Source organism: Scyliorhinus torazame, chromosome 21 (assembly GCF_047496885.1).
Source record: "Scyliorhinus torazame isolate Kashiwa2021f chromosome 21, sScyTor2.1, whole genome shotgun sequence".
In the NCBI taxonomy this organism is placed as follows: domain Eukaryota; kingdom Metazoa; phylum Chordata; class Chondrichthyes; order Carcharhiniformes; family Scyliorhinidae; genus Scyliorhinus; species Scyliorhinus torazame.
Window position 1 is genome coordinate 132,652,832 of NC_092727.1, and position 26,199 is coordinate 132,679,030.

At 49.0% G+C, this 26,199-nt stretch overlaps 2 protein-coding genes across 4 annotated transcripts in view; one reads left to right on the top strand and one right to left on the bottom strand.

The window, feature by feature from the left end:
- Window positions 1-18,174, top strand: part of pgap3 (post-GPI attachment to proteins phospholipase 3) — a 139,252-nt gene extending 121,078 nt beyond the window's left edge. The window contains exon 7 of one of the 3 annotated variants that reach the window (XM_072487697.1): window positions 18,064-18,174. In XM_072487697.1, coding sequence (XP_072343798.1) covers window positions 18,064-18,174 — 111 coding nt within the window. Of the gene's footprint in view, window positions 1-8,580; window positions 8,674-9,594; window positions 9,619-18,063 lie in introns of those variants that run through there. The other 2 variants (XM_072487698.1, XM_072487699.1) reach the window with 2 other exon arrangements.
- mreg (melanoregulin) lies at window positions 18,034-24,559 on the bottom strand. Its single transcript, XM_072487702.1, has 5 exons — window positions 23,998-24,559; window positions 20,798-20,957; window positions 19,984-20,074; window positions 19,339-19,499; window positions 18,034-18,800 (listed from the first exon to the last, which is right to left on the bottom strand). Exons 1-5 carry the CDS (start codon window positions 24,078-24,080, stop codon window positions 18,588-18,590), a joined length of 708 nt encoding a protein of 235 aa, XP_072343803.1. The 5' UTR covers window positions 24,081-24,559; the 3' UTR covers window positions 18,034-18,587.
- Between the last annotated feature and the right edge of the window lie 1,640 nt (window positions 24,560-26,199).

Consider the following 26,199-nt stretch of genomic DNA (forward strand, 5'->3'; position numbering starts at 1 on the left):
CGGCACTCCCCCAGTACTGGCCCTCTGACAGTGCAGCACTCCCTCAGTACTGACTCTCTGACAGTGCAGCACTCCCTCAGCACAGACCCTCTGACAGTACGGCACTCCCTCAGTACTGACCCTCTGACAGTGCAGCACTCCCTCAGTACTGACCCACTGACAGTTCAGCACTCCCTCAGCACAGACCCTCTGATAGTACAGCAGTCCCTCAGTACTGACCCTCTGACAGTGCAGCACTCCCTCAGTACTGACCCACTGACTGTGCAGCACTCCCTCAGTACTGACCCTCTGACAGTGCAGCACTCCCTCAGTACTGACCCTCTGACAATGCAGCACTCCGTCAGCACTGACCCTCTGACAATGCGGCACTCCCTCAGTACTGACCATCTGACAGTGCAGCATGCACTCAGTACTGACCCTCTGACAGTGCAACACACCCTCAGTACTGACCCTGACAATGCGGCACTCCCTCAGCACTGACCCTCTGACAGTGCGGCATTCCCTCAGTTCTGACCCTCTAACAGTACAGCACTCCCTCAGTACTGACCCTCTGACAGTGCAGCACTCCCTCAGTACTGACCCTCTGTCAGTGCAGCGCTCCCTCAGTACTGACCCTCTGACAGTGCAGCACTCCCTCAGTACTGCCCCACTGACAGTGCAGCACTCCCTCAGTACTGACTCTCTGACAGTGCGCTCCCTAAGTACTGACCCTCTGACAGTGTAGCACTCCCTCAGTACTGACCCTCTGAGAGTGCAGCACTCCCTCAGTACTGACCCTCTGACAGTGCAGCACTCCCTCAGTACTGACCCTCTGACAGTGCAGCACTCCCTCAGTACTGACTCTCTGACAGTGCAGCACTCCCTAAGTACTGACCCTCTGATAGTACAGCACTCCCTCAGTACTGACCCTCTGACAGTGCAGCACTCCCTCAGTACTGACCCTCTGACAGTGCGGCACTCCCTCAGTACTGACCCTCTGACAGTGCAGTTCTCCCTCAGTACTGACCCTCTGACAGTGCAGCACTCCCTCAGTACTGACCCTCTGACAGTGCAGCACTCCCTCAATACTGACTCTCTGACAGTGGAGCACTCCCTCAATACTGGCCCTCTGACAATGCGGCATCCCTCAGTACTGACCCTCTGACAGTGCAGCTCTCCCTCAGTACTGACCCTCTGACAGTGCAGCACTCCCTCAGTACTGACCCTCTGACAGTGCGACACTCCCTCAGTACTGACCCTCTGACAGTGCGGCACTCCCTCAGTACTGACCCTCTGACAGTGCAGCACTCCCTCAATACTGACCCTCTGACAGTGCAGCACTCCCTCAATACTGACCCTCTGACAGTGCAGCACTCCCTCAGTACTGACCCTCTGACAGTGCAGCACTCCCTCAATACTGACCCTATGACAGTGCAGCACTCCCTCAATACTGACCCTCTGACAGTGCAGCACTCCCTCAGTACTGACCCTCTGACAGTGCAGCACTCCCTCAGTACTGACCCTCTGACAGTGCAGCACTCCCTCAGTACTGACCCTCTGACAGTGCGGCACACCCTCAGTACTGGCCCTCTGACAGTGCAGCACTCCCTCAGTACTGACCCTCTGACAGTGCAGCATTCCCTCAGCACAGACCCTCTGACAGTGCAGCACTCCCTCAGTACTGACCCTCTGACAGTGCAGCACTCCCTCAGTACTGACCCTCTGACAGTGCAGCACTCCCTCAGCAGTGACCCACTGACAGTGCAGCACTCCGTCAGTACTGACCCTGACAATGCGGCACTCCCTCAGCACTGACCCTCTGACAATGCGGCATCCCTCAGTACTGACCCTCTGACAGTGCGACACTCCCTCAATACTGACCCTCTGACAGTGCAGCGCTCCCTCAGTACTGACCCTCTGACAGTGCAGCACTCCCTCAATACTGACCCTCTGACAGTGCAGCACTCCCTCAATACTGACCCTCTGACAGTGCAGCACTCCCTCAGTACTGACCCTCTGACAGTGCAGCACTCCCTCAGTACTGACCCTCTGACAGTGCGGCACTCCCTCAGTACTGACCCTCTGACAGTGCAGCACTCCCTCAATACTGGCCCTCTGACAATGCGCCATCCCACAGTACTAACCCTCTGACAGTGCAGCACTCCCTCAATACTGACCCTCTGACAGTGCAGCACTCCCTCAATACTGACCCTCTGACAGTGCAGCACTCCCTCAATACTGACCCTCTGACAGTGTAGCGCTCCCTCAGTACTGACCCTCTGACAGTGCAGCACTCCCTCAATACTGACCCTCTGACAGTGCAGCACTCCCTCAATACTGACCCTCTGACAGTGCAGCAATCCCTCAGTAATGACCATCTGACAGTGCAGCACTCCCTCAGTAATTACCCTCTGACAATGCGGCACTCCCTCAGTACTGACCCTCTGACAGTGCGGAGCTCCCTCAGTACTGACCCTCTGACAGTGCAGCGCTCCCTCAGCATTGACTCTCTGACAGTGCAGCACTCCCTCAGTACTGACCCTCTGACAGTGCGGCACTCCCTCAGTACTGACCCTCTGACAGTGCGGAGCTCCCTCAGTACTGACCCTCTGACAGTGCGGAGCTCCCTCAGTACTGACCCTCTGACAGTGCAGCACTCCCTCAGCACTGACCCTCTGACAGTGCAGCACTCCCTCAGTACTGACCCTCTGACAGTGCAGCACTCCCTCAGTGCTGACCCTCTGACAGTGCGGCACTCCCTCAGTACTGACCCTCTGACAGTGCAGCAGTCCCTCAGTACTGACCCTCTGACAATGCGGCACTCCCTCAGTACTGACCCTCTGACAGTGCAGCACTCCCTCAGTACTGACCCTCTGACACTGCAGCACTCCCTCAGTACAGACCCTCTGACAGTGCAGCACTACCTCAGTACTGACCCTCTGACAGTGCAGTGCTCCCTCAGTACTGACCCTCTGACAGTGCGGCACTCCCTCAGTACTGACCCTCTGACAGTGAGGCCAACTCGCTACTGACCCTCTGATAGTGCAGCACTCCCTCAGTGCTGACCCTCTGACAGTGCAGCACTCCCTCAGTACTGACCCTCTGACAGTGTGGCACTCCCTCAGCACAGACCCTCTGACACTGTAACACTGCCTCAGTACTGACCCTCTGACAGTGCAGCATTCCCTCAGTACTGACCGTCTGACAGTTCGGCACTCCCTCAGTACTGACCCTCTGACAGTGCAGCACTCCCTCAGAACTGACCCTCTGACAGGGCGGCACTACCTCAGTACTGACCCTCTGACAGTGCAGCACTCCCTCAGTACTGACCCTCTGACAGTGCAGCACTCCCTCAGTACTGACCCTCTGACAGTGCAGCACTCATTCAGTACTGACTCTCTGACAATGCAGCACTCCCTCAGTACTGACCCTCTGACAGTGCAGCACTCCCTCAGCACAGACCCTCTGACAGTGTAGCACTCCCTCAGTACTGACCCACTGACAGTGCAGCACTCCCTCAGTACTGACCCTCTGACAGTGCAGCACTCCCTCAGTACTAACCCCCTGACAGTGCAGCACTCCCTCAGTACTGACCCACTGATAGTGCAGCACTCCCTCAGTATTGACCCAGTCAGTGCGGCACTCCCCCAGTACTGGCCCTCTGACAGTGCAGCACTCCCTCAGTACTGACTCTCTGACAGTGCAGCACTCCCTCAGCACAGACCCTCTGACAGTACGGCACTCCCTCAGTACTGACCCTCTGACAGTGCAGCACTCCCTCAGTACTGACCCACTGACAGTTCAGCACTCCCTCAGCACAGACCCTCTGATAGTACAGCAGTCCCTCAGTACTGACCCTCTGACAGTGCAGCACTCCCTCAGTACTGACCCACTGACTGTGCAGCACTCCCTCAGTACTGACCCTCTGACAGTGCAGCACTCCCTCAGTACTGACCCTCTGACAGTGCGACACTCCCTCAGTACTGACCCTCTGACAGTGCGGCACTCCCTCAGTACTGACCCTCTGACAGTGCAGCACTCCCTAAGTACTGACCCTCTGATAGTACAGCACTCCCTCAGTACTGACCCTCTGACAGTGCAGCACTCCCTCAGTACTGACCCACTGACAGTGCAGCTCTCCCTCAGTACTGACCCTCTGACAGTGCAGCACTCCCTCAGTACTGACCCTCTGACAGTGCAGCACTCCCTCAGTACTGACCCTCTGACAGTGCAGCACTGCCTCAGCACTGACCCTGACAGTGCAGCACTCCCTCAATACTGACCCTCTGACAGTGCAGCACTCCCTCAGTACTGACCCTCTGACAGTGCGGCACTCCCTCAGTACTGACCCTCTGACAGTGCAGTTCTCCCTCAGTACTGACCCTCTGACAGTGCAGCACTCCCTCAGTACTGACCCTCTGGCAGTGCGGCACTCCCTCAGTACTGACCCTCTGACAGTGCAGTTCTCCCTCAGTACTGACCCTCTGACTGTGCAGCACTCCCTCAGTACTGTCCCTCTGACAATGCGGCATCCCTCAGTACTGACCCTCTGACAGTTCAGCGCTCCCTCAGTACTGACCCTCTGACAGTGCAGCACTCCCTCAATACTGACCCTCTGACAGTGCAGCACTCCCTCAATACTGACCCTCTGACAGTGCAGCACTCCCTCAGTACTGACCCTCTGACAGTGCGGCACTCCCTCAGTAATGACCCTTTGACAGTGGACTCTCCCTTTTGGAATTGTGTGATTCTGTTGCGTTGTCACATTCCCCCAGATAACGTAGAAACCTTTTCCAGGCGGTAAGTTTGTTTAGTTGTGAATTTGTCTGAGATTTTGAATCAACAGATCGTGGGTGGATGCCTGTAACACCAGGCATTGGAAATTGGCTTCCATGGAATTTAGTTCAAGAAGTTATAGTGAAGTTAAAAGGGGCATTGGGAAAACAGCAATGTGAGTAGTTACAGGTACAGGAGGCGAGATGTCAACAAGATTGCGACATTGTGAGAAATGTACAGAACTGTCAGGTTTAAAGTTATGTCTGAATCAACCACTAGAGGGAGCAAGATGCAGAACTATATAAAGCATCGATGCCATGCCTTCTGGAAGAGTATTGAGGAGACGGCTAGAGAACAGACTGTAGGATAGATAGTGTGAGTGAGAGCAGATCAGAGTTATGGTAGTTCTGTAGAGATTAGTGGTAGATGAGTGTAGATTGTATGTTTATTGTCAATTGTTTATTGTGTAGAAGTACGAGGTCGAATCAAATTAAGTAATGCAAATAAATCTTTAGCTTTGTTGAATACAAAAGCTAGTTGAATTATCCGTCAACCATCCGAGGATATAGAACATAGAACATAGAACGATACAGCGCAGTACAAGCCATTCGGCCCACGATGTTGCATCGACATGGGAAGTCAAAAAACAAAAGCCATCTAACCTACACTATGCCATTATCATCCATATGCTTATCCAATAAACTTTTAAATGCCCTCAATGTTGGCGAGTTCACTACTGTTGCAGGTAGGGCATTCCACGGCCTCACCACTCTTTGCGTAAAGAACCTACCTCTGACCTCTGTCCTATATCTATTACCCCTCAGTTTAAGGTTATGTCCCCTCGTGCTAGCCATTTCCATCCGCGGGAGAAGGCTCTCACTGTCCACCCTATCTAACCCTCTGATCATTTGTATGCCTCTATTAAGTCTCCTCTTAACCGTCTCTCTAACGAAAACAACCTTCCATCAGCCTTTCCTCATAAGATTTTCCCTCCATACCAGGCAACATCCTGGTAAATCTCCTCTGCACCCGTTCCAAAGCTTCCACGTCCTTCCTATAATGCGGCGACCAGAACTGTACGCAATACTCCAAATGCGGCCGTACCAGAGTTTTGTACAGCTGAAACATGACCTCATGACTCCGGAACTCAATCCCTCTACCAATAAAGGTCAACAAACCATAGGCCTTCTTCACAACCCTATCAACCTGGGTGGCAAATTTCAGGGACCTATGTACATGGACACCGAGATCCCTCTGCTCATCCACACTTCCAAGAATTTTACCATTAGCCAAATATTCCGCATTCCTGTTATTCCTTCCAAAGTGAATCACCTCACACTTCTCTACATTAAACTCCATTTGCCACCTCTCAGCCCAGCTCTGCAGCTTATCTATGTCCCTCTGTAACCTGCAACATCCTTCCGCACTGTCGACAACACCGCCGACTTTAGTGTCGTCTGCAAATTTACTCACCCACCCTTCTGTGCCCTCCTCTAGGTCATTTATAAAAATGACAAACAGCAACGGCCTCAGAACAGATCCTTGTGGTACGCCACTTGTAACTGAACTCCATTCTGAACATTTCCCATCAACCACCACCCTCTGTCTTCTTTCAGCTAGCCAATTTCTGATCCACATCTCTAAATCACCCTCAATCCCCAGCCTCCGTATTTTCTGCAATAGCCTACCGTGGGGAACCTTATCAAACGCTTTACTGAAATCCATATACACCACATCAACTGCTCTACCCTCGTCTACCTGTTCAGTCACCTTCTCAAAGAACTCGATAAGGTTTGTGAGGCATGACCTACCCTTCACAAAGCCATGCTGACTATCCCTATTCATATTATTCCTCTCTAGATGATTATAAATCTTGTCTCTTATAATCCCCTCCAAGACTTTACCCCCAACCGACGTGAGGCTCACCGGTCTATAGTTGCCGGGGTTGTCTCTACTCCCCTTCTTGAACAAAGGGACCACATTTGCTATCCTCCAGTCCTCTGGCACTATTCCTGAAGCCAATGATGACATAAAATTCAAAGCCAAAGGTCCAGCAATCTCTTCCCTGGCTTCCCAGGGAATCCTAGGATAAATCCCATCAGGACACGGGGACTTATCTATTTTCAGCCTGTACAGAATTGCCAACACCTCTTCCCTACGTACCTCAATGCCATCTATTCTATTAGCCTGGGTCTCAGCATTCTCCTCCACAACATTCTCTTTTTCCTGAGTGAATACTGACGAAAAATATTCATTTAGTATCTCGCCTATCTCTTCAGACTCCACACACAACTTCCCATCCCTGTCCTTGACTGGCCCTACTCTTACCCTAGTCATTCTTTTATTCCTGACATACCTATAGAAAGCTTTTGGGTTTTCCTTGATCCTTCCTGCCAAATACTTCTCATGTCCCCATCTTGCTCGTCTTAGCTCTCTCTTTAGATCCTTCCTCGCTACCTTGTAACTATCCATCGCCCCAACTGAAACTTCATACCTCATCTTCACATAAGCCTCCTTCTTCCTCTTAACAAGAGATTCCACTTCTTTGGTAAACCACGGTTCCCTCGCTCAACGCCTTCCTCCCTGCTTGACCGGTACGTACTTATCAAGAACACGCAGTAGCTGTTCCTTGAACAAGCTCCACATATCCAGTGTGCCCAACACTTGCAGCCTACTTCTCCAACCTACCCCTGCCAAGTCATGTCATGAACCACAAAGAACACCACATGGCACCAGGAGTGTATTTCTAAACAGCAAGCTATTAGTTCAGATAGTATAGCTTTAAAAAAATTCAGAAAAACTGTCACTCTGCTACACCGATTGAAACATTTACACAGTCAACGGTCTGAAAAAAACAGAACACTTCAGGGCGGCCGGTAAACTGTGTCTAAATTGGAAAGTTTCAAACAACAGTTTGAAGTTTTCTTATCTGCCTCCGTGCTAGAAAATGCTTCCAATCAGAGAAAAACTTAGTTTCTCGTTAATTTGGCCGGACCGCAGGCATTAGAGCTGTTCAACTCATTTGAATTTGCAGAAGATGAGGATTTAAAAAAGTATAATATGGTGCTGGAAAAATTTGATGCTCACTGCAAAAAGCAGGTGAACGAGACATCCGAGCGATACATGTTTATAAAAAGGCTGCAGCTGAAAGGGGAGTTGGTAGATTATTTTATTACTGCTTTGAAATTAAGAGCGCAGTCGAGTAACTCTCCTCCATCGCTGAATCCATGCTTCGCGATCAAATTGGCTTTGGAATTAATGCTGAACGTTTGTGAGAACAAATGCTGAGACAACTGATTTAGCCGCTAGATGCAGCGATTAATATGTGTAAAGCCAGTGAACAAGAAAACTTTGAATATGCGGAGTTGAGGGCAAATGAAAAAGGCACAAAGTCAGGAAACGTGGCTGACGTATTAACGCTGTGTTGCAGCATAGCAAACCGCACATAACGTCCAGCAGTCATTTTGAAAGCGACATTACGAGCGTGATGACGTGCACACGCTGTGGCCACGCCCACAGTAAAACTGTCCGGCAAAAGGCAAACAATGTTCCAAATGTTGCAAATATAATCCCTTTGCAGCACAGTGCCGTTTCACAACAGCCTCAACAGCTAATACATTTTTAAAAATCCTACAACGATTCAAAATTATTCAAAGGTGGACTGCACTACTCAACATTAATGGGTTTGAGATTCCATTTAAATTAGATACAGGTGCACATGCACATTTAATAACCAAACAGGATGTCAGACAAGTGCACAGCAAACCACATTGTTGAAGATAAAGACTTACGTTCCACTTCAAACTCCTAATATTGTTGCTTCAGATGCCATATTCCACAACATTAACATTCCAAATCATTCACTGTCGACAAGAAATCCAGAAAACATGGAAGACGATTTGAACACTTCAACAAGTGCACTAAGAAGATCGACGAGAATAAAAAAACATCAAATGGACTGAATTTATAATGACATGTTAATAATTATTACAGGATCAGGTGCCTGTGCTAAAGGACCACATGATACAGGTGGTCTGAGTTCATGCCTTTACCGACATCAGCTGGATAGCTGACCAATATCAATGGTGGAAGGGGCTCTAGGAAGCAGTCAGCATTTGTAAATTGGCCATCTTGGATTCGGCCAAGGACCAAAAGTGGGGAACAGAAAGATGGGAACTATCAATAGGTTTAATTGCAATGATTTATTAGGGCAGATAATAATGATAGTCTAGTAAAGGATCTTAGTTTCGTTTTTTGAACTTACATAGTGTTTTATAAATGGTAATGAAAATTCCACACTCCAGATAAAGCCAGCAAAGGACACAAATCACAAACTGGTGTTTTGTAATCTCTGCAACTTGTTTTTCGATTATCTCGAAAGGGTCTTTCCTGTTTCCCTTATTCCCCTTTCTTTTGTTTTGCTGTTACTATTTTGATTCAAGGATGATTATTGGACATGTCACTTTAAGGCAAGCAGCCGGTCTCTCTAATTCAAACAGAAGAATCCAGAAGGCTGTGCCGGTTTAAACTGGCGTTCCAGACTGGCCGGCACTGGTGTAAGAGCTGGATTGGGACTTGGTTTGATTGATTGGGCTGGTGGCCAATAAATTGGTCCAGAAAGCTGTGCTGTGTCCGGTAACAGGTGGTGATTGGATATTATTTCTCTGGGATGCTTTACTGAATCTTGGCAGCCCCGGGAAAGATCCTGCTATCCTCTCCCGCCATTCTTCTCCACAAAGGCACTGTTTCTGAACTGGAAGATAGCCTGGATGACTCGAGTTACAGGAGGACCATTACAGGCTGTGCAAATAAATTCCTGAACTTGCTATATCTTTCCAGAAGGCCTAGGAGTGCTGTGTTCTTGAAACTACAGAAGCCAAGTTACGAAAAGAAAGCAAAGTTTGAACACATATAAGAGGCCTCGCCAAAAAAGCTGAATAATGCATCTCTAAACTACAGCGAGCCTGAATGAATGAATCTACAGAGCCGGCCTTTACAGGTTGTAAACCAGAGACTTTAATCTGCAAGCTTGCTGTGAAGAAAAGTGTGCTAAATATCATCATCCGACACAAAGACTTTTTCTTCCTTTCTCTTATCATTGTTATCCTTTTCTATCCCTCTGTGTTTGTCTGTTGTGTGTGTGTGGAGGGTGGAGGAGGGGGGGAGTTAAATTAGGAATTACGTATTAGCGAATAGTTAGTTAGATGTATTTATTGGATATTTAATGACAGTTCTTGTTATCAATAAAGAGTAATTTTGTTTACATTTACAAACCCAGTGACTGTAATTATTGGTCAACCAAGGACTAAAGACTTTGGGTATTTTAAAAAGAATTACTGTTTAATTCACTTGTGTTGTGACTCCAGGTTACATGGGGTTGGAATTCCCCATGCACTAGCCCAGGGTGTCGTAACAACCTAAAGTAGCTAATAGTGCAAGGCCAAAGCAGTTACCAACAAGGGAGGTCCCCAGCTCACAGATGTCAGTCTTCAGCCAATACGATTCACTCACGTGGTATCAAGAAATGTCTGAAGGCGCTGGATACTGCAAAGGCTGTGGGCCCTGACAATATCCCGGCAATAGGACTGAAGACTTGTGCTCCAGAACTTGCTGCGCCCCTAGCCAAGCTGTTCCAGGACAGCTACAACACTGGCATCTACCCGGCAATGTGGAAAATTGTCCAGGAGCGTCCTGTACACAAGAAACAGGACAAATCCAACCCAGCCAATTACTGCCCTATCAGTCTCCTCTCCATCATCAGCAAAGTGATGGAAGGAGTCATTATCAGTGCTGTCAAGCAGCACTTACTCAGCAATAACCTGCGCACAGACGCTCAGTTTGGGTTCCGCCAGGGTCACTCAACTCCTGACCTCATTACATCCTTGGTTGTAAACATGGACAAAAGAGCGGAATGCCAGAGGTGAGGTGAGAGTGACTGCCCTTGACATCAAGGCAGCATTTGACCGAGTGTGGCATCAAGGAAGCCGAGCTAAACTGGAGTCAATGGGAATCAGGGGGAAAACTCTCCGCTGGTCGGAGTCATACCCGGCACAAAGGAAGATGGTTGTGGTGGTTGGAGGTCAATCATCTCAGCTCCAGGACATCACTGCAGGAGTTCCTCATGGTAGTGTCCTCGGCCCAGCCATCTTCAGCTGCTTCATCAATGGCCTCTCTTCCATCATAAGGTTAGAAGTGGGGATGTTTGCGGATGACTGCACAATGTTCAGCACCATTCGCAACTCCTCAGACACTGAGCACGCATGAGTACGGCCTCAACCGGGACCTGGGATTCATGTCTCACTACATTCACCCCCACCATCTGGCCTGGGCTTGTGAAATCCTATCAACTATCCCTGCCTTGAGACAATTCACACCTCTTTAACCTGAGTTAATCCCTCTCTCCAGTCGCACCGTCTGGACCTGTAAAGACTTAACTACCTGTAAAGCACTGCAATGAAGTTACTGTGAAAATCCCCCAGTAGCCACACTCCAGCACCTGTTCGGGTACACAGAGGGAGAATTCAGAATGTCCAATTCACCAAACAAGCACGTCTTTCGGGACTTGTGGGAGGAAACCGGAGCACCCGGAGGAAACCCACGCAGACACGGGGAGAACGTGCAGACTCCACACAGACAGTCACCCAAGCTGGAATCGAACCTGGGACCCTGGCGCTGAGAAGCCATAGTGTTGACCACTGTGCTACCGTGCCGCTCCTTAAAACACTACCCATTACTAAACATTACTCTTGTACTATATGCTTCCCATCCATTGACTCCATCTACACCTCCCGCTGCCTGGGGAAAGCGGGCAGCATAATCAAAGATCCCTCCCACCCGGCTTACTCACTCTTCCAACTTCTTCCATCGGGCAGGAGATATGAAAGTCTGAGAACGCGCACGAACAATCTCAAAAACAGCGTCTTCAGACACTCCAAAAATCGCCACTTCTGGACTCGGGGCCACCTTCACCCTCAGCACCTCAGACATCACGTCAGCGACCGTCCGCCAGAATCCCTCCAGCTTCAGACAGGTCCAAAACATGTGGACATGATTCATTGGCCCACTTGTGCACCGCCCACACCTATCTTCCGCCCCTCGAAAAGCCTGCTCATGCTGACCACCGTCATATGCGCCCTGTGGACCACCTAGAACTGAATAAGGCTAAGCCTCGCACAAAAAGAGGATGCATTCACCCTCCTCAGAACCTCCTCCCACAGCCCAACCGCCAACTCCCTTCCAAGCTCTTCCTCCCACTTACGCTAACTATTCCTATCGGGGGTCCTCCCAATCCATTAGCTCTTTATACATTTCTGATACTCTGCTCTCCCCCACCCCCAGGACACCACCTTGTCCTGCAGCCCTGGTGGTGGCAGGATGAGAAAGGACGGCACCTGCTTCCTAATATAATCCTTCACCTGCAAATACCGGAAGGCACTCCTGCTGGGAAGCTCAAATTCCTCTACTAACCCCTCCAAGCTCAGATTCCTTAATATTAATGCAAAGATACCGTTACTGCAACAGATATATAACATATACCAATTTCATACATTTATCACACTTTCAATCACCTTATTTACCTGTGCAGAAACCTTCACGTTCTGTGGGCATGAACTCCAAAGTCTCTTGGCACTATGATGTTGTTGCCATTACAGAGACCTGGTTGAGGAAAGGACAAGATTGGCAGCTAAATGTTCCAGGATTTAGATGTTTCAGGTGGGATAGAGGGGGATGTAAAAGGGGTGGAGGAGTTGTGCTACTGGTGAGGAAGAATATCACAGCTGTACTACGGGAGGACACCTCAGAGGACAGCGAGGCTATATGGGTAGAGATCAGGAATAAGAAGGGTGCAGTCACAATGTTGGGGGTTTACTACAGGCCTCCCAACAGCCAGCGGGAGATAGAGGAGCAGATAGGTAGACAGATTTTGGAAACGAGTAAAAACTACAGTGTTGTTGTGATGGGAGACTTTAACTTCCCCAATATTGACTGGGACTCACTTAGTGCCAGGGGCTTAGACGGGGCAGAGTTTGTAAGGAGCATCCAGGAGGGCTTCTTAAAACAATATGTAGATAATCCAGCTAGGGAAGGGGCGGTACTGGACCTGGTATTGGGGAATGGGCCCGGCCAGGTGGTAGAAGTTTCAGTAGGGGAGCATTTCGGGAACAGTGACCATAATTCAGTATGTTTTAAAGTGCTGGTGGACAAAGATAAGAGTGGTCCTAGGATGAATGTGCTAAATTGGGGGAAGGCTAATTATAACAATATTAGGCGGGAACTGAAGAACCTAGATTGGAGGCGGATATTTGAGGGTAAATCAACATCTGACATGTGGGAGGCTTTCAAATGTCAGTTGAAAGGAATTCAGGACCGGCATATTCCTGTGCGGAAGAAGGATAAATACGGAAAATTTTGGGAACCTTGGATAACGAGAGATGTTGTAGGCCTCGTCAAAAAGAAAAAGAAGGCATTTGTCAGGTCTAAAAGGCTGGGAACAGACGAAGCCTGCGTGGAATATAAGAAAAGTAGGAAGGAACTTAAGCAAGGAATCAGGAGGGCTAGAAGGGGGTCATGAAAAGTCATTGGCAAATAGGGTTAAGGAAAATCCCAAGGCTTTTTACACGTACATAAAAAGCAAGAGGGTAGCCAGGGAAAGGGTTGGCCCACTGAAGGATAGGCAAGGGAATCTATGTGTGGAGCCAGAGGAAATGAGCGAGGTACTAAATGAATACTTTGCATCAGTATTCAGCAAAGAGAAGGAATTGGTGGATGTTGAGTCTGGAGAAGGGGGTGTAAATAGCCTGGGTCACATTGAGATCCAAAAAGACGACGTGTTGGGCGTCTTGAAAAATATTAAGGTAGACAAGTCCCCAGGGCCTGATGGGATCTACCCCAGAATACTGAAGGAGGCTCGAGAAGAAATTGCTGAGGCCTTGACAGAGATCTTTGGATCCTCACTGTCTTCAGGTGATGTCCCGGAGGACTGGAGAATAGCCAATGTTGTTCCTTTGTTTAAGAAGGGTAGCAAGGATAATCCAGGGAACTACAGGCCGGTGAGCCTTACGTCAGTATTAGGGAAATTACTGGAGAGAATTCTTCAAGTCAGGATCTACTCCCATTTGGAAGCAAATGGACGTATTAGTGAGAGGCAGCATGGTTTTGTGAAGGGGAGGTCGTGTCTCACTAACTTGATAGAGTTTTTCGAGGAGGTCACTAAGATGATTGATGCAGGTAGGGCAATGGATGTTGTCTATATGGACTTCAGTAAGGCCTTTGACAAGGTCCCTCATGGTAGACTAGTACAAAAGGTGAAGTCACACAGGATCAGGGGTGAGCTGGCAAGGTGGATACAGAACTGGCTAGGTCATAGAAGGCAGAGAGTAGCAATGGAAGGGTGCTTTTCTAATTGGAGGGCTGTGACTAGTGGTGTTCCGCAGGGATCAGTGCTGGGACCCTTGCTGTTCGTAGTCTATATAAATGATTTGGAGGAAAATGTAACTGGTCTGATTAGTAAGTTTGTGGACGACACAAAGGTTGGTGGAATTGCAGATAGCGATGAGGACTGTCAGAGGATACAGCAGAATTTAGATCGTTTGGAGACTTGGGCGGAGAGATGGCAGATGGAGTTTAATCCGGACAAATGTGAGGTAATGCATTTTGGAAGGTCTAATGCAGGTAGGGAATATACAGTGAATGGTAGAACCCTCAAGAGTATTGAAAGTCAGAGAGATCTAGGTGTACAGGTCCACAGGTCACTGAAAGGGGCAACACAGGTGGAGAAGGTAGTTGTCGTGTTGGGTATTCCGATATACAAACGAACCAACACAGTTGCAGATGGTACAACTCTGTTTTATTGTTCTGAATAATAACAACTGTTAACTTCTGGCTGTGGTTCGTGCTTCGCCAGCTAACCTGTGGACCCAGCCCTAGCACTATCTTAGTGAGGCACTCAGCACATGGTCTATGTCTGAGTGGCGCGCTGTGAGCTCTGTGCTCTGAGCTATCTCCTGGTAGAATGAGCGGGAACTGTGGTGTTCCCTGTTTTATAGTGCGTGTGCTCTCACTGGTGATTGGCTGCGATGTTGCGTGTGTGTTGATTGGTCCGTCGACCTGTCCATCAGTGTGTGTGTGATTGCACCATGATATGTTCATATGAATATCATGACAGTAGTCAAGAAGGCATACGGCATGCTTGCCTTCATTGGCCGGGGCATTGAGTATAAGAATTGGCAAGTCATGTTACAGCTGTATAGAACCTTAGTTAGGCCACACTTGGAGTATAGTGTTCAATTCTGGTCGCTAAACTACCAGAAGGATGTGGAGGCTTTAGAGAGGGTGCAGAAGAGATTTACCAGAATGTTGCCTGGTATGGAGGGCATTAGCTATGAGGAGCGGTTGAATAAACTCGGTTTGTTCTCACTGGAACGACGGAGGTTGAAGGGCGACCTGATAGAGGTCTACAAAATTATGAGGGGCATAGACAGAGTGGATAGTCAGAGGCTTTTCCCCAGGGTAGAGGGGTCAATTACTAGGGGGCATAGGTTTAAGGTGAGAGGGGCAAGGTTTAGAGGAGATGTACGAGGCAAGTTTTTTTACGCAGAAGGTAGTAGGTGCCTGGAACTCGCTACCGGAGGAGGTGGTGGAAGCAGGGACGATAGTGACATTTAAGGGGCATCTTGACAAATACATGAATAGGATGGGAATAGAGGGATACGGACCCAGGAAGTGTAGAAGATTGTAGTTTAGTCGGGCAGCATGGTCGGCACGGGCTTGGAGGGCCGAAGGGCCTGTTCCTGTGCTGTACTTTTCTTTGTTCTTGGTTCTCTCTGTTCCTCTACATTTCTCAGTATTCTACCATTCATTATCTATTACCATTCCGTCTCCAAATGCATTACCTCACACTTTGAGAATTAATTCCATATTGACTATGGGATTTCTGACTACCTTCTAAGTCTACAAATATCTTCCTGCAGTCAACAGCTTTCTTGCCCAATTTTTGCATATATAGTATAGATAATGCTGATCACTCTGGAGCCCCCACTGCTGACAGCTTTCCAGTCACACAAACACAATCCTCCACAGCCTTGCATTCTGTGGGCTTCTGCTGTGTAAACATTGGAGCCACATTCCCAACATCACAAGTGGGGGAGTGGGTGGGGGAGTGGGTGAGGGAGTGGGTGGGGGTGTGGGTGGGGGTGTGAGTGGGGTAGTGGGTGGGGGAGTGGGTGGGGGAGTGGGTGGGGGTGTGGGTGGGGTAGTGGGTGGGGTAGTGGGCGGGGGAGTGGGTGGGGGTGTGGGTGGGGGAGTGGGCGGGGGTGTGGGTGGGGTAGTGGGTGGGGGAGTGGGTGCTGGAGTGGGTGGGGGAGTGGGTGGGGGAGTGGGTGGGGGAGTGGATGGGGGAGTGGGTGGGGGTGTGGGCAGGGGACTGGGTGGGGGAGTGGGTGGGGGAGAAACAGCCATGAGGGCGGGGGTCCCAAAAGGCCGTTCACTCCAACGGGATTTCCCCAATCGACTGTCCTCACCCCAGGCCAATGTCATAACGGGAATCCTCAGTTTAAAAGTCAGGATCACAATTTGCATCAATTTAAATATTATTGAAATATATCAGAGCCTTGACGTGAATCACAATAAATCCTTCATGAAGTGCACCTGGTGAGCAGAATCTGCCAGAGGTGCCCAGGGGTACAGCCCCCAAGTGGGAGAGGGTCATGCCCGGCGATTATCCTGGCTCTGCCCCCTGGCAATGCGGAGGGAGTCTCCATTTGCGGTTTGTTTAAATTCATCCCCTGCCCCTCCCAGGATCACCCACCTTCCCCACCCAGCATCACCCCCCTGCCCCTCCCAGGATCACCCACCTTCCCCACCCAGCATCACGCCCCTGCGCCTCCCAGCATCACCCCCGTGCCCCTCCAAGCATCGCCCCCTGCCCCTCCCAGCATCGCCCCCTGCCCCTCTCAGCATCACCCCCCTGCCCCTCCAAGCATCACCCCCCTGCCCCTCCCAGCATCGCCCCCTGCCCCTCTCAGCATCACCCCCCTGCCCCTCCAAGCATCACCCCCCTGCCCCTCTAAGCATCACCCCCCTGCCCCTCCAAGCATCACCCCCTGCCCCTCTCAGCATCACCCCCCTGCCCCTCCAAGCATCACCCCACAACCCCCCCAGCGTCACCCCTTGCCCCTCCCAGCGTCTCCCCCTGCCCCTCTCAGCATCACCCCCTGCTCCTTCCCAGCATCGCCCCCTTGCCCCTCCCAGCATCTCCCCCTGCCCCTCTCAGCATCACCCCCCTGCCCCTCCCAGCGTTGCCCCCTTGCCCCTCCCAGCATCGCCCCCCTGCCTCTCCCAGGATCTCGCCTCTGCCCCTCCCAGTGTCGCCCCCCCTGCCCCGCCCAGTGTCGCCCCCCTGCCCCTCCCAGCGTCGCCCCCCTGCCTCTCCCAAGATCTCAACCCTGTCCCTCCCAGCGTTGCCCCCGTTCCCCTCCGAGAATCGCCCCCCTGCCTCTCCCAGAATCTTGCCCATGCCCCTCCCAGTGTTGCACCCCTGCCACTCCCAGTGTTGCCCCCATGCCCCTGCCAGCATTGCCCCCCTCCCCATCCCAGTGTTGCCCCCCTGCCCCTCCCAGTGTTGCCCCCTGCCACTCCCAGCGTTGCCCCCTGCCTCTCCCAGAATCTTGCCTATGCCCCTCCCAGTGTTGCCCCCAGTCCCCTCCCAGTGTTGCCCCCCTGCCACTCCCAGCGTTGCCCCCCTGCCCCTCCCAGTGTTGCCCCCTGCCCCTCCCAGTGTTGCCCCCATGCCCCTCCCAGCGTTGCCCCCGTTCCCCTCCCAGCATTGCCCCCCTGCCCCTCCCAGCATTGCCCCCCTGCCCCTCCCAGCATTGCCCCCCTGCCCCTCCCAGCATTGCCCCCCTGCCCCTCCCAGCATTGCCCCCCTGCCCCTCCCAGCATTGCCCCCCCTGCCCCTCCCAGCATTGCCCCCCTGCCCCTCCCAGCATTGCCCCCCTGCCCCTCCCAGCATTGCCCCCCTGCCCCTCCCAGCATTGCCCCCCTGCCCCTCCCGGCATTGACCCCATTCCCCTCCCAGTTCCAAACTGTTTCCACTTAAACGGATAAAAATGAATCAATTCTTGTGCAGGAATGTCACAAACAGCAGAAACTAAAGATCAAACACTCCGGGATGAGACACCGCACTTTCCCCGAGGATGTGAAATGTCTTTCCCCCCACACTGAGATCTCAGTATTGTGTAGCTGTGATCCACCCATGTGTAATAAAAATGAGACAAAAGATATTTTGATGTTTTTTATTTACATCCAAAGGTCAATAATGGCTCAGAGAAAACGCAAACAAAACTAGTCAAAATCAATCGAGTGAAAGTCGCCCTTTCACACATTCATTGTACGCATTCCAGCTCAACAACCTGCATTTAAAGAGAACATTAAACTCCTTCATTACGCACAGGGGTGCTGTTCAATTGAGGCCTCCATCTACCCTTTCAGAAGGAGGCCAGAGATCCCATTACAGTATTTGGAAGAAGAGGAAAGCCCCCTGGTCTCTTGGTCAAATCTTATCCCTCAACCAACATTCAAAACAGATTATTACATCATCATGTTGCTGTTGTGGGATCTTGCTGTGCACGAATTGACTGCTGTGTTTCCGAGTGACTAAAATTCCCAAGTACTTTGCGGGCTGTCGGGTGCTGTGGGACATCCTGAGCTGGTGAAATACACTCTGGAAATGCAAGTTCTTCCTTTATCTTTCACTAACTCCAGCAGGCAAGATGATGAACTATCGCGACGACCTTTGGAAAACGCAGATGGGGAATTCCAAATTAGACTGATAATCACAATTCCAGTGATCTCGAGAGGAGAATGTCTTCATCAACTTCTTCCAGTTCTTCATCTGTCACTGACTTGATTTCATTTGTTCTTTTAATCAGAACAGCAACTGATTCCTCCTCCTCCTGCTCCATCTTGGGGCTGTGATCACGCGGGGGATAATAAATCCGCGCCTTCGACAGGAAGTCCTCTGCAGCATCCAGAGTGATTAGACGGTCCTGAATAAACACAAATTATCTCTGACATTATTGCCACATTCCTCTATTTCCTCAACATCACCACTCACACTGCGTCTCCCGGGGTGCTGGTGAATGGAGCATCACCTTCCTCCACCTGGACACCGCCTATTCAATCCCCAAAGCGGACTCAGTTAACTCTGATTTTGTCACTGCTTATAGGGGACAGGGCCCAGTTACTGATTATAGGGGACAGTCCCTGCCAATGCACCATGATTGGTGATGCTGCCATTTAACGGGACTGTCACATCCATCCAAGCACATACCCGATGGGCTGAATGGTCTCATTCTCTGTTGTGAACTTTATTGGTTTTAAATTCAGATTTTCCAACTAAGTTTCAATCTGTCAGGATTGGGCTTTACAATGTCACCACCAATATTGAATGTATTGGTTGCTCAAGGCCTGCCCTCCCTCCAAATCCCCCCCCCCCCTTCCCCTATCCCTCCACCTTCCTCAGCCCTCCCCATCTCCTCCATCTCTCCCCGCCTCCTACCCCTTTGTGCACCCCCAGTCACCCACCAGAACAAATATGTATCGCTCTGCCGGCATTGTATTTTCAAATATTGAGGTTTCTTCAGCTAGAATGTCCAGCAGTTTCTTTGCCTGGGGTGCGTTGTGCATGCTGCTGTAGGAGCTGACAGATGTCACATTCAAAAGCATTTCAGACTCTGCATAGAAACCTGCAAAACAACACAGTCACCAAGACTGGCATCGAAACAGAGCATTGCAATAATGCAGCACAGAGCTGATTTTGAATGGATAGCAATCTGGGCCTGGGATAATTTCTGCAGGAGGGGAGAGGGGGGACTGAGAAACAGGAGGGATAGAGAAAAGATAGGAACAGAGTAAAGAGAAAGAGATGGTTCAGGCGGAGGGGAGGAATAGAGGAGGATGGCGAGAGAAAGAGAGAGGGAGACAGAGAGAGAGAAAAAACAGAGAGGTAGACAGAGGGAGAGGGGCACCAGGAGATAGAGGGGAGAGATAGAGTTGGAGAGAGAGAGAGAGGGGGCGAAGACGAGGAAAAGGGAAAGTGAGTGAGGGGGACAGAGAGAGGGAGCTGGAGAGAGGGAGAGAAGAACAGAAGGGTAACAAAGGAGAAGGGAGGGAAGGAGGAGCCGAATGTTCAGGGAAGGGGAAGGTTTGAGATAAAACATTTTTAGTTACCCAGGTTTTCTAAAATCATCTTCCAGTTCTCCAATACATCCCTGCGTTCCTGTCGCACTGCGAGAATATCAATGCTGAGGCGACGGTAACCCTAGGAGAAAGGAGGGAGTGTTTTATCTGCATTAGATCACTGCATTCTGTCCCAGGGCTTTCCCAACCCAGATCATTGCACTGCCCTCTGGAGGGGGCTAATGAAGTCATTTACAGTTTGGGCATACTCAAATGGTGAGGCAATCACCTCCTCCCTCACTGATCCACTTTGACTCCCAGTTCCACTGTACCTTTGGTTTAAAATTCTCATCCTGATTAAATCCCTCCATGGAATCACATCTCCACCAATCCTACAAACTCAGACTCTACAATCCTCCAACTCTAGCCTGTTGTACAGACCCTCTCCCTTCATCCTACCCATAGTGGCTGCACCCTCACCCAGCTGAGCCCCTCCTGAGAGATTTCCTCCTTAATAATAATAATAATAACCTGTATTAGTGTCACAAGTCAGCTTACATTAACACTGCAATGAAGTTACGAACCTCTGCAACCACCGTCCTGTCCCACCTCTGATTTGTCGGAATATTTTTACAGCAGAGAGGCTCTTCAGCCCATCGTGTCTGTGCCGGCCCACCGATCTATTCTAATCCCATTTTCCAGCACTTGGCCCATAGCCCAGTGTGCTGTGCTGGTTCAAGTGCTGATCTAAATGATTCTTAATTCCTCATTTGTTGATTGCTAGAGGGTCCATGCATTAAAATTGATATATGAATGCATGTCGTTGTCAATGGTCAGCTGAATTTAACGGAAACTCACAGCTTACCTGAGAGCCCCTCCGTGTCTTGGCCCGTTTCTGCAACATGTTGTATAGTTCCCGGTCATCATCTCGCTCCGTGTGGGATGTATCCTGGGGTTCACTCCACAAATTTGTTTGCTCCGATCTCCTGCGCTGAGCTTCCTGGGCAAAATACAGCAACGTGTCGCTGTTCAGAGACAAACCATCTGGTCACTTAAAATCTTCTCTACTTAAATTCCAGAACAACCTCTGTGTAAATGACCAGATATAAAGGTATAATTACAAAATCAAGAGAATAATGGTGAACTTTTATATTCCCTCAATTGCAGTATTTGCCTAATTCTGAGCAACATGTTTTAGGAAGAATATGAATGCATTTGTTGGTGATCAGATTTACAGGAAGGGCAGGACGGTGGCGCAGTGGTTAGCACTGCTGCCTCACGGCGCCGAGGTCCCAGGTTCGATCCCGGCTCTGGGTGACTGTCCGTGTGGAGTTTGCACATTCTCCCCGTGTTTCCGTGGGTTTTGCCCCCAAAGATGTGCAGGGTAGGTGGATTGGCCACGCTAAATTGCCCCTTAATTGGAAAAAATGAATTGGGTACTCTAAATTTTAAGAAGAAAAAAAGAAAACATTTACAGGAATAAGGATAGATTGGAAAAGTTGGGGCTGTTCTCCTTAGACAACGTTGAGAGGAGATTTGATACAGTTTTCAAACTCATAAGGGATCTAGACAGAGTAGCGAGGAAGTGTTCCCATTTTTGGAAACGTTGTGAACCAGAGGGCATAAATTTAAAGCGATTGGCAAAAGAACCAAAGCGGACATGAGGAAAATCTTTTTTACGCAGCGAACGGTGAGGTTCAGGAATTGCCAAGTGTCGTAGGGGCAGATTAATCACAGATTTCTGAAGGGAATTCAATAATTATCTGAAGAGAAAAGACTTGAGGGGCTATTGGGAAAAGACAAAGGGTTGAGACTTCTAAGTTGCTCTTGCAGGACAGACACGATAGACTGCATGGTCTCCTCTGTGCTGTAACTAATCTATGATTCTAAGATTGAGGACTATATAATAACCATTCTCGCCATGGTGAGATTAGATATGATTGCTGGATGGTTCAGATTATCTTTCACTGAGGGACGAGGATTGTTCACTATTTATATTGTCATATGGGAGTGTCCCTTTAAGAAAGGTTTTTGTGGGTGGAGCTGAGCTGTGGCTGTGAGGTGTTTTTAGTTTCATTTTCAGTTTGACTGCTGTGGACTCGGGGAGAAAGAAGTGTTTATTTCCTGTCTTTCTATGGTTTCATTTTAAAGAGTTGTTCCAGTAAAGAACCTGTTGGTTATAGCATCCGGTTTTGGCAATTTAAAAGCTATAGTCAGCTTTCCGGGAGGACTGTAAACCTACTGGTGAGACGGGGTCAGAATCTCGGGAAAAGCCAGTCTTATTCAAGTGAGAATGCAGAGTGCTGGGCCACGCCCTGGAAAAGGGTTTTTTGGTTTATTGGATTTTGTTTTTGAATTGGAACAGTTAAGGGAGAAGTCACTAAGTGTTATGCATAGATTATTGTAGCGGGGTGGTGTCTTTATGTTTGTAATTGATAAAAGTTCTTGCTGTGTGTTTATATAAATGTGAACTAAGTTCTTAGACTAAAGCTTGTTTTGACTAAAGTGTCTGGGAAGACTGATGAATCACACCTGAAGGGAAGGCTCTTGTGCTTATCCCAGCCAAATTCAACATAAAGGTTATAGGTCAGGTGGACTTCATAATATAGTTTGGAGTTTCTAAGCCCTGATACATAACAATATAAAAGATTGGGACTTGGAAGCACATTGCCAAAATTTGCAGATGCCACCAAATGGGGGAAGGAATGAAATTAATCCAGATGACAACTGTAATAAAACACAGGAAGACATTAATAAACTCACACAATGGGTGTGGAAATGACAAACAAACTTCAATACGTAAAGTATGAAGCAAGGCACTGTGTAGGAAGATACAGGAGGACAGATGTAGATGTGGGGGAGTGGAAGGGGGAAGCAAAGGGGAGAAAGGGGAAGAAAAGGTGGTTAAAATGGGGGGGGGGGGGGAGATAAATATATATAACGAAAGACAAAAAAGAAAGAAATGGTAAAAGACAGTTTAAATGAAATGGGATGAAGACAAATGGGTCGAGGTGGGATAGAGCTACAGCTACATCTGTCACAGTTCACCCTCTGATGTTAGTTTCTCTGCTGTTTGGCCTTTCACACCTTATGTTCTCTCTGGGGACTGCCATTAGCTCTCTTTCCCCTGGGTTTCTGTGGTTATTGGCCCCGTTTCCCTGGGTTTCTGTGGCTATGACTCATCTTTCATTCTCACTCCACAGTATAAATATTTCCCACTTTCTCTGTGTAGCTTTGACAAAGAGTCATCGGACTCGAAACGTTCGCTCTTTTCTCTCCCTACAAATGCTGCCAGATCTGCTGAGGTTTTCCAGCATTTTCTCTTTGGTTTTATAATCCAAGGCAACTCAGCTACACAACTGGGTCACTGTCTGTGTGGAGTTTGCACATTCTCCCCGTGTTTGCATGGGTTTCGCCCCCACAACCCAAAGATGTGCCGGGTAAATTGCCCCATGATTGGAAAAATTGAATTGGGTACTCTAAATTTATTTTTAAAAACTCAGCTGCACAAATTAATCTAAATCCACAATACAAAACCCATCCTGCACCGGTCTAAGTAATTCAAAGTAAATCATTGTCATTTCTGTCCCACTGAAAATAATCTTTATTGTCACAAATATGCTCACATTAATACTACAATGAAGTTACTGTGAAAAGCCCCTTGCGCCTGTTCGGTTACAGAGTGAGAATTTAGCATGGCCAATCCACCTAACCTGCACATCTTTGGACTGTGGGAGGAAACTGGAGCACCCGGAGGAAACCCACGCACACACGGGGAGAACGTGCAGACTCCGCACAGACAGTGACCCAAGCCGGAATCGAACCTGGGATCCTGGCGCTGTGAAGCAACAGTGCTAACCACAGTGCTACCGTGCTTTATCACCTTAGCTCCTCCTTGGAAAAACCCTGAGAACCCACTCACCTACCTGCTTTGTAAAGAAACAATAGTTTTAGGCCAGCAATTAAATAAAGCTCTTTGCTGCCTGTTTATTCCACATTAGCATCCTGATCACAGCAGATTTGCAGCTAAAAATCTTGCAAGTGAAGTTTTTGTGCAATGTTTACCTGATGATTGGCATCTTCTCCTCTGGTTCATCTTCACCACAGCATGAGCAGCATATGCGATAAAAGACATTCCTATTTCCCATTTCACAGAGTTTCAATCTTACTCAGAGCAACCAGCAGAGACAGAGTGCCAGAGAAAGGGAACATGCAACAGTTGGAGACAAATTACCCAATGAGGGGAAATCAACTGGGCTCAGAGATTAGCCTGAGATCGGGGTGTTTCTCACTAATGACGCTCCTGTGGTTGTAGAATGTTAAATGCATTGATTATATGAATATTTTCTCTTGCAAGGATCAAGTCATGGGTGGTCATGTGAAGGCTGTGGTCAGTAACTCTTCCCTCCAGCCAAACAAAGAAACACAAAGTACATTGAAAAGCCTGATACAAACAAGCTCACCACAGATCCAGCCAACCCCAGAGCTGCACTGAGTAACACTGGCCTGAATTCGGAATATTGCAGCTACATTGCTGAACAAAAATAAAATGTGTTCATCAGAAATAAACTTTTCTCATTTGAAGTTAGAAACCATTATACTTGTGACATGTGAAAGGCAGAGCTGCTTCCGAGGACTGGCTCAGTGTCCGTCCTCGTGAGCACTGTCAAAGTTGCATTTATCCTCATGTCTTGAAGGAGCAATTGGTCAGAAGGTGAAAAAATTGAGGGAGAACTAGGGAATCGGGCCACGATGGCTCTGAGGAATAGAGGACAGGGAGATGTTGCTGAAAACAGCGGGACTGGTGGCCTGAAGTGCATATGTTTTAATGCAAGAAGTAGAACAGGTAAGGCAGATGAACTTAAGAGCTTGGATGAGTACTTGGAACTATGACGTTTTTGCCATTACAGAGACCTGGTTGAAGGAAGGACAGGATTGGCAGCTAAACATTCCAGGATTTAGATGTTTCAGGTGGGATAGAGGGGGAGGTAAAAGGGGCGGAGGAGTTACGCTACTGGTTAGGGAGAATATCACAGCTGTTTTGCGGGAGGACACCTCAGAGGGCAGTGAGGCAATATGGGGAGAGATCAGAAATAAGAAGGGTGCAGTCACAATGTTGGGGGTGTACTACAGGCCTCCCAACAGCCAGCGGGAGATAGAGGAGCAGATAGGTAGACAGATTTTGGAAAGGAGTAAAAGCAACAGGATTGTTGTGATGGGAGACTTCAACTTCCCCAATATTGACTGGGACTCACTTAATGCTAGGGGCTTGGATGGGGCAGAGTTTGTAAGGAGCATCCAGGAGGGCTTCTTAAAACAATATGTAGATAATCCAACTAGGGAGGGGCTGTACTGACCTGGTATTGGGGAATGAGCCCGGCCAGGTGGTAGAAGTTTCAGTAGGGGAGCATTTCGGGAACAGTGACCATAATTCAGCAAGTTTTAAAGTGCTGGTGGACAAGAATAAGAGTGGTCCTCGGGTGAATGTGCTAAATTGGGGGAAGGCTAATTATAACAATATCAGGCGGGAACTGAAGAACATAGATTTGGGGTGGATGTTTGAGGGTGAATCAACATCTGACATGTGGGAGGCTTTGAAAGGAATCCAGGACTGGCATGTTCCTATGAGGAAGAAGGATAAATATGGCAAATTTCACGATCCTTGGATAACGAGAGATAGTGTAGGCCTTGTCAAAAAGAAAAAGGAGGCATTTGTCAGGGCTAGAAGGCTGGGAACAGACGAAGCCTGTGTGGAATATAAGGAAAGTTGGAAGGAACTTAAGCAAGGAGTCAGGAGGGCTAAAAGGGGTCACGAAATGTAATTGGCAAATAGGGTTAAGGAAAATCCCAAGGCTTTTTACACGTACATAAAAAGCAAGAGGGTAGCCAGGGAAAGGGTTGGCCCACTGAAGGACAGGGGAGGGAATCTATGTGTGGAGCCAGAGCTAATGGGCGGGGTACTTAATGAATACTTTGCATCAGCATTCACCAAAGAGAAGGAATTGGTGGATGTTGAGTCTGGAGAAGGGTGTGTAGATAGCCTGGGTCACATTGTGATTCAAAAATACGAGGTGTTGGGCACCTTGAAAAATATTAAGGTGGATAAGTCCCCAGGGCCTGATGGGATCTACCCCAGAATACTGAAGGAGGCTGGAGAGGAAATTGCTGAGGCCTTGACAGAAACCTTTGGATCCTCACTGTCTTCAGGGGATGTCCCGGAGGACTGGAGAATAGCCAATGTTGTTCCTCTGTTTAAGAAGGGTAGCA

What these genes read in the sequence shown, in the direction of transcription:
- mreg (XM_072487702.1), bottom strand. Translation starts at nt 24,080, where the DNA reads ATGGGAAATAGGAATGTCTTTTATCGCATATGCTGCTCATGCTGTGGT. An exon ending in GATGATTTTAGAAAACCTGG is followed by an intron (nt 19,500 to 19,983) that starts GTAACTAAAAAT and finishes GTTGTTTTGCAG; the next exon opens with GTTTCTATGCAGAGTCTGAA. An exon ending in AGCGATACATATTTGTTCTG is followed by an intron (nt 18,801 to 19,338) that starts GTGGGTGACTGG and finishes GTGTTTATTCAG; the next exon opens with GACCGTCTAATCACTCTGGA.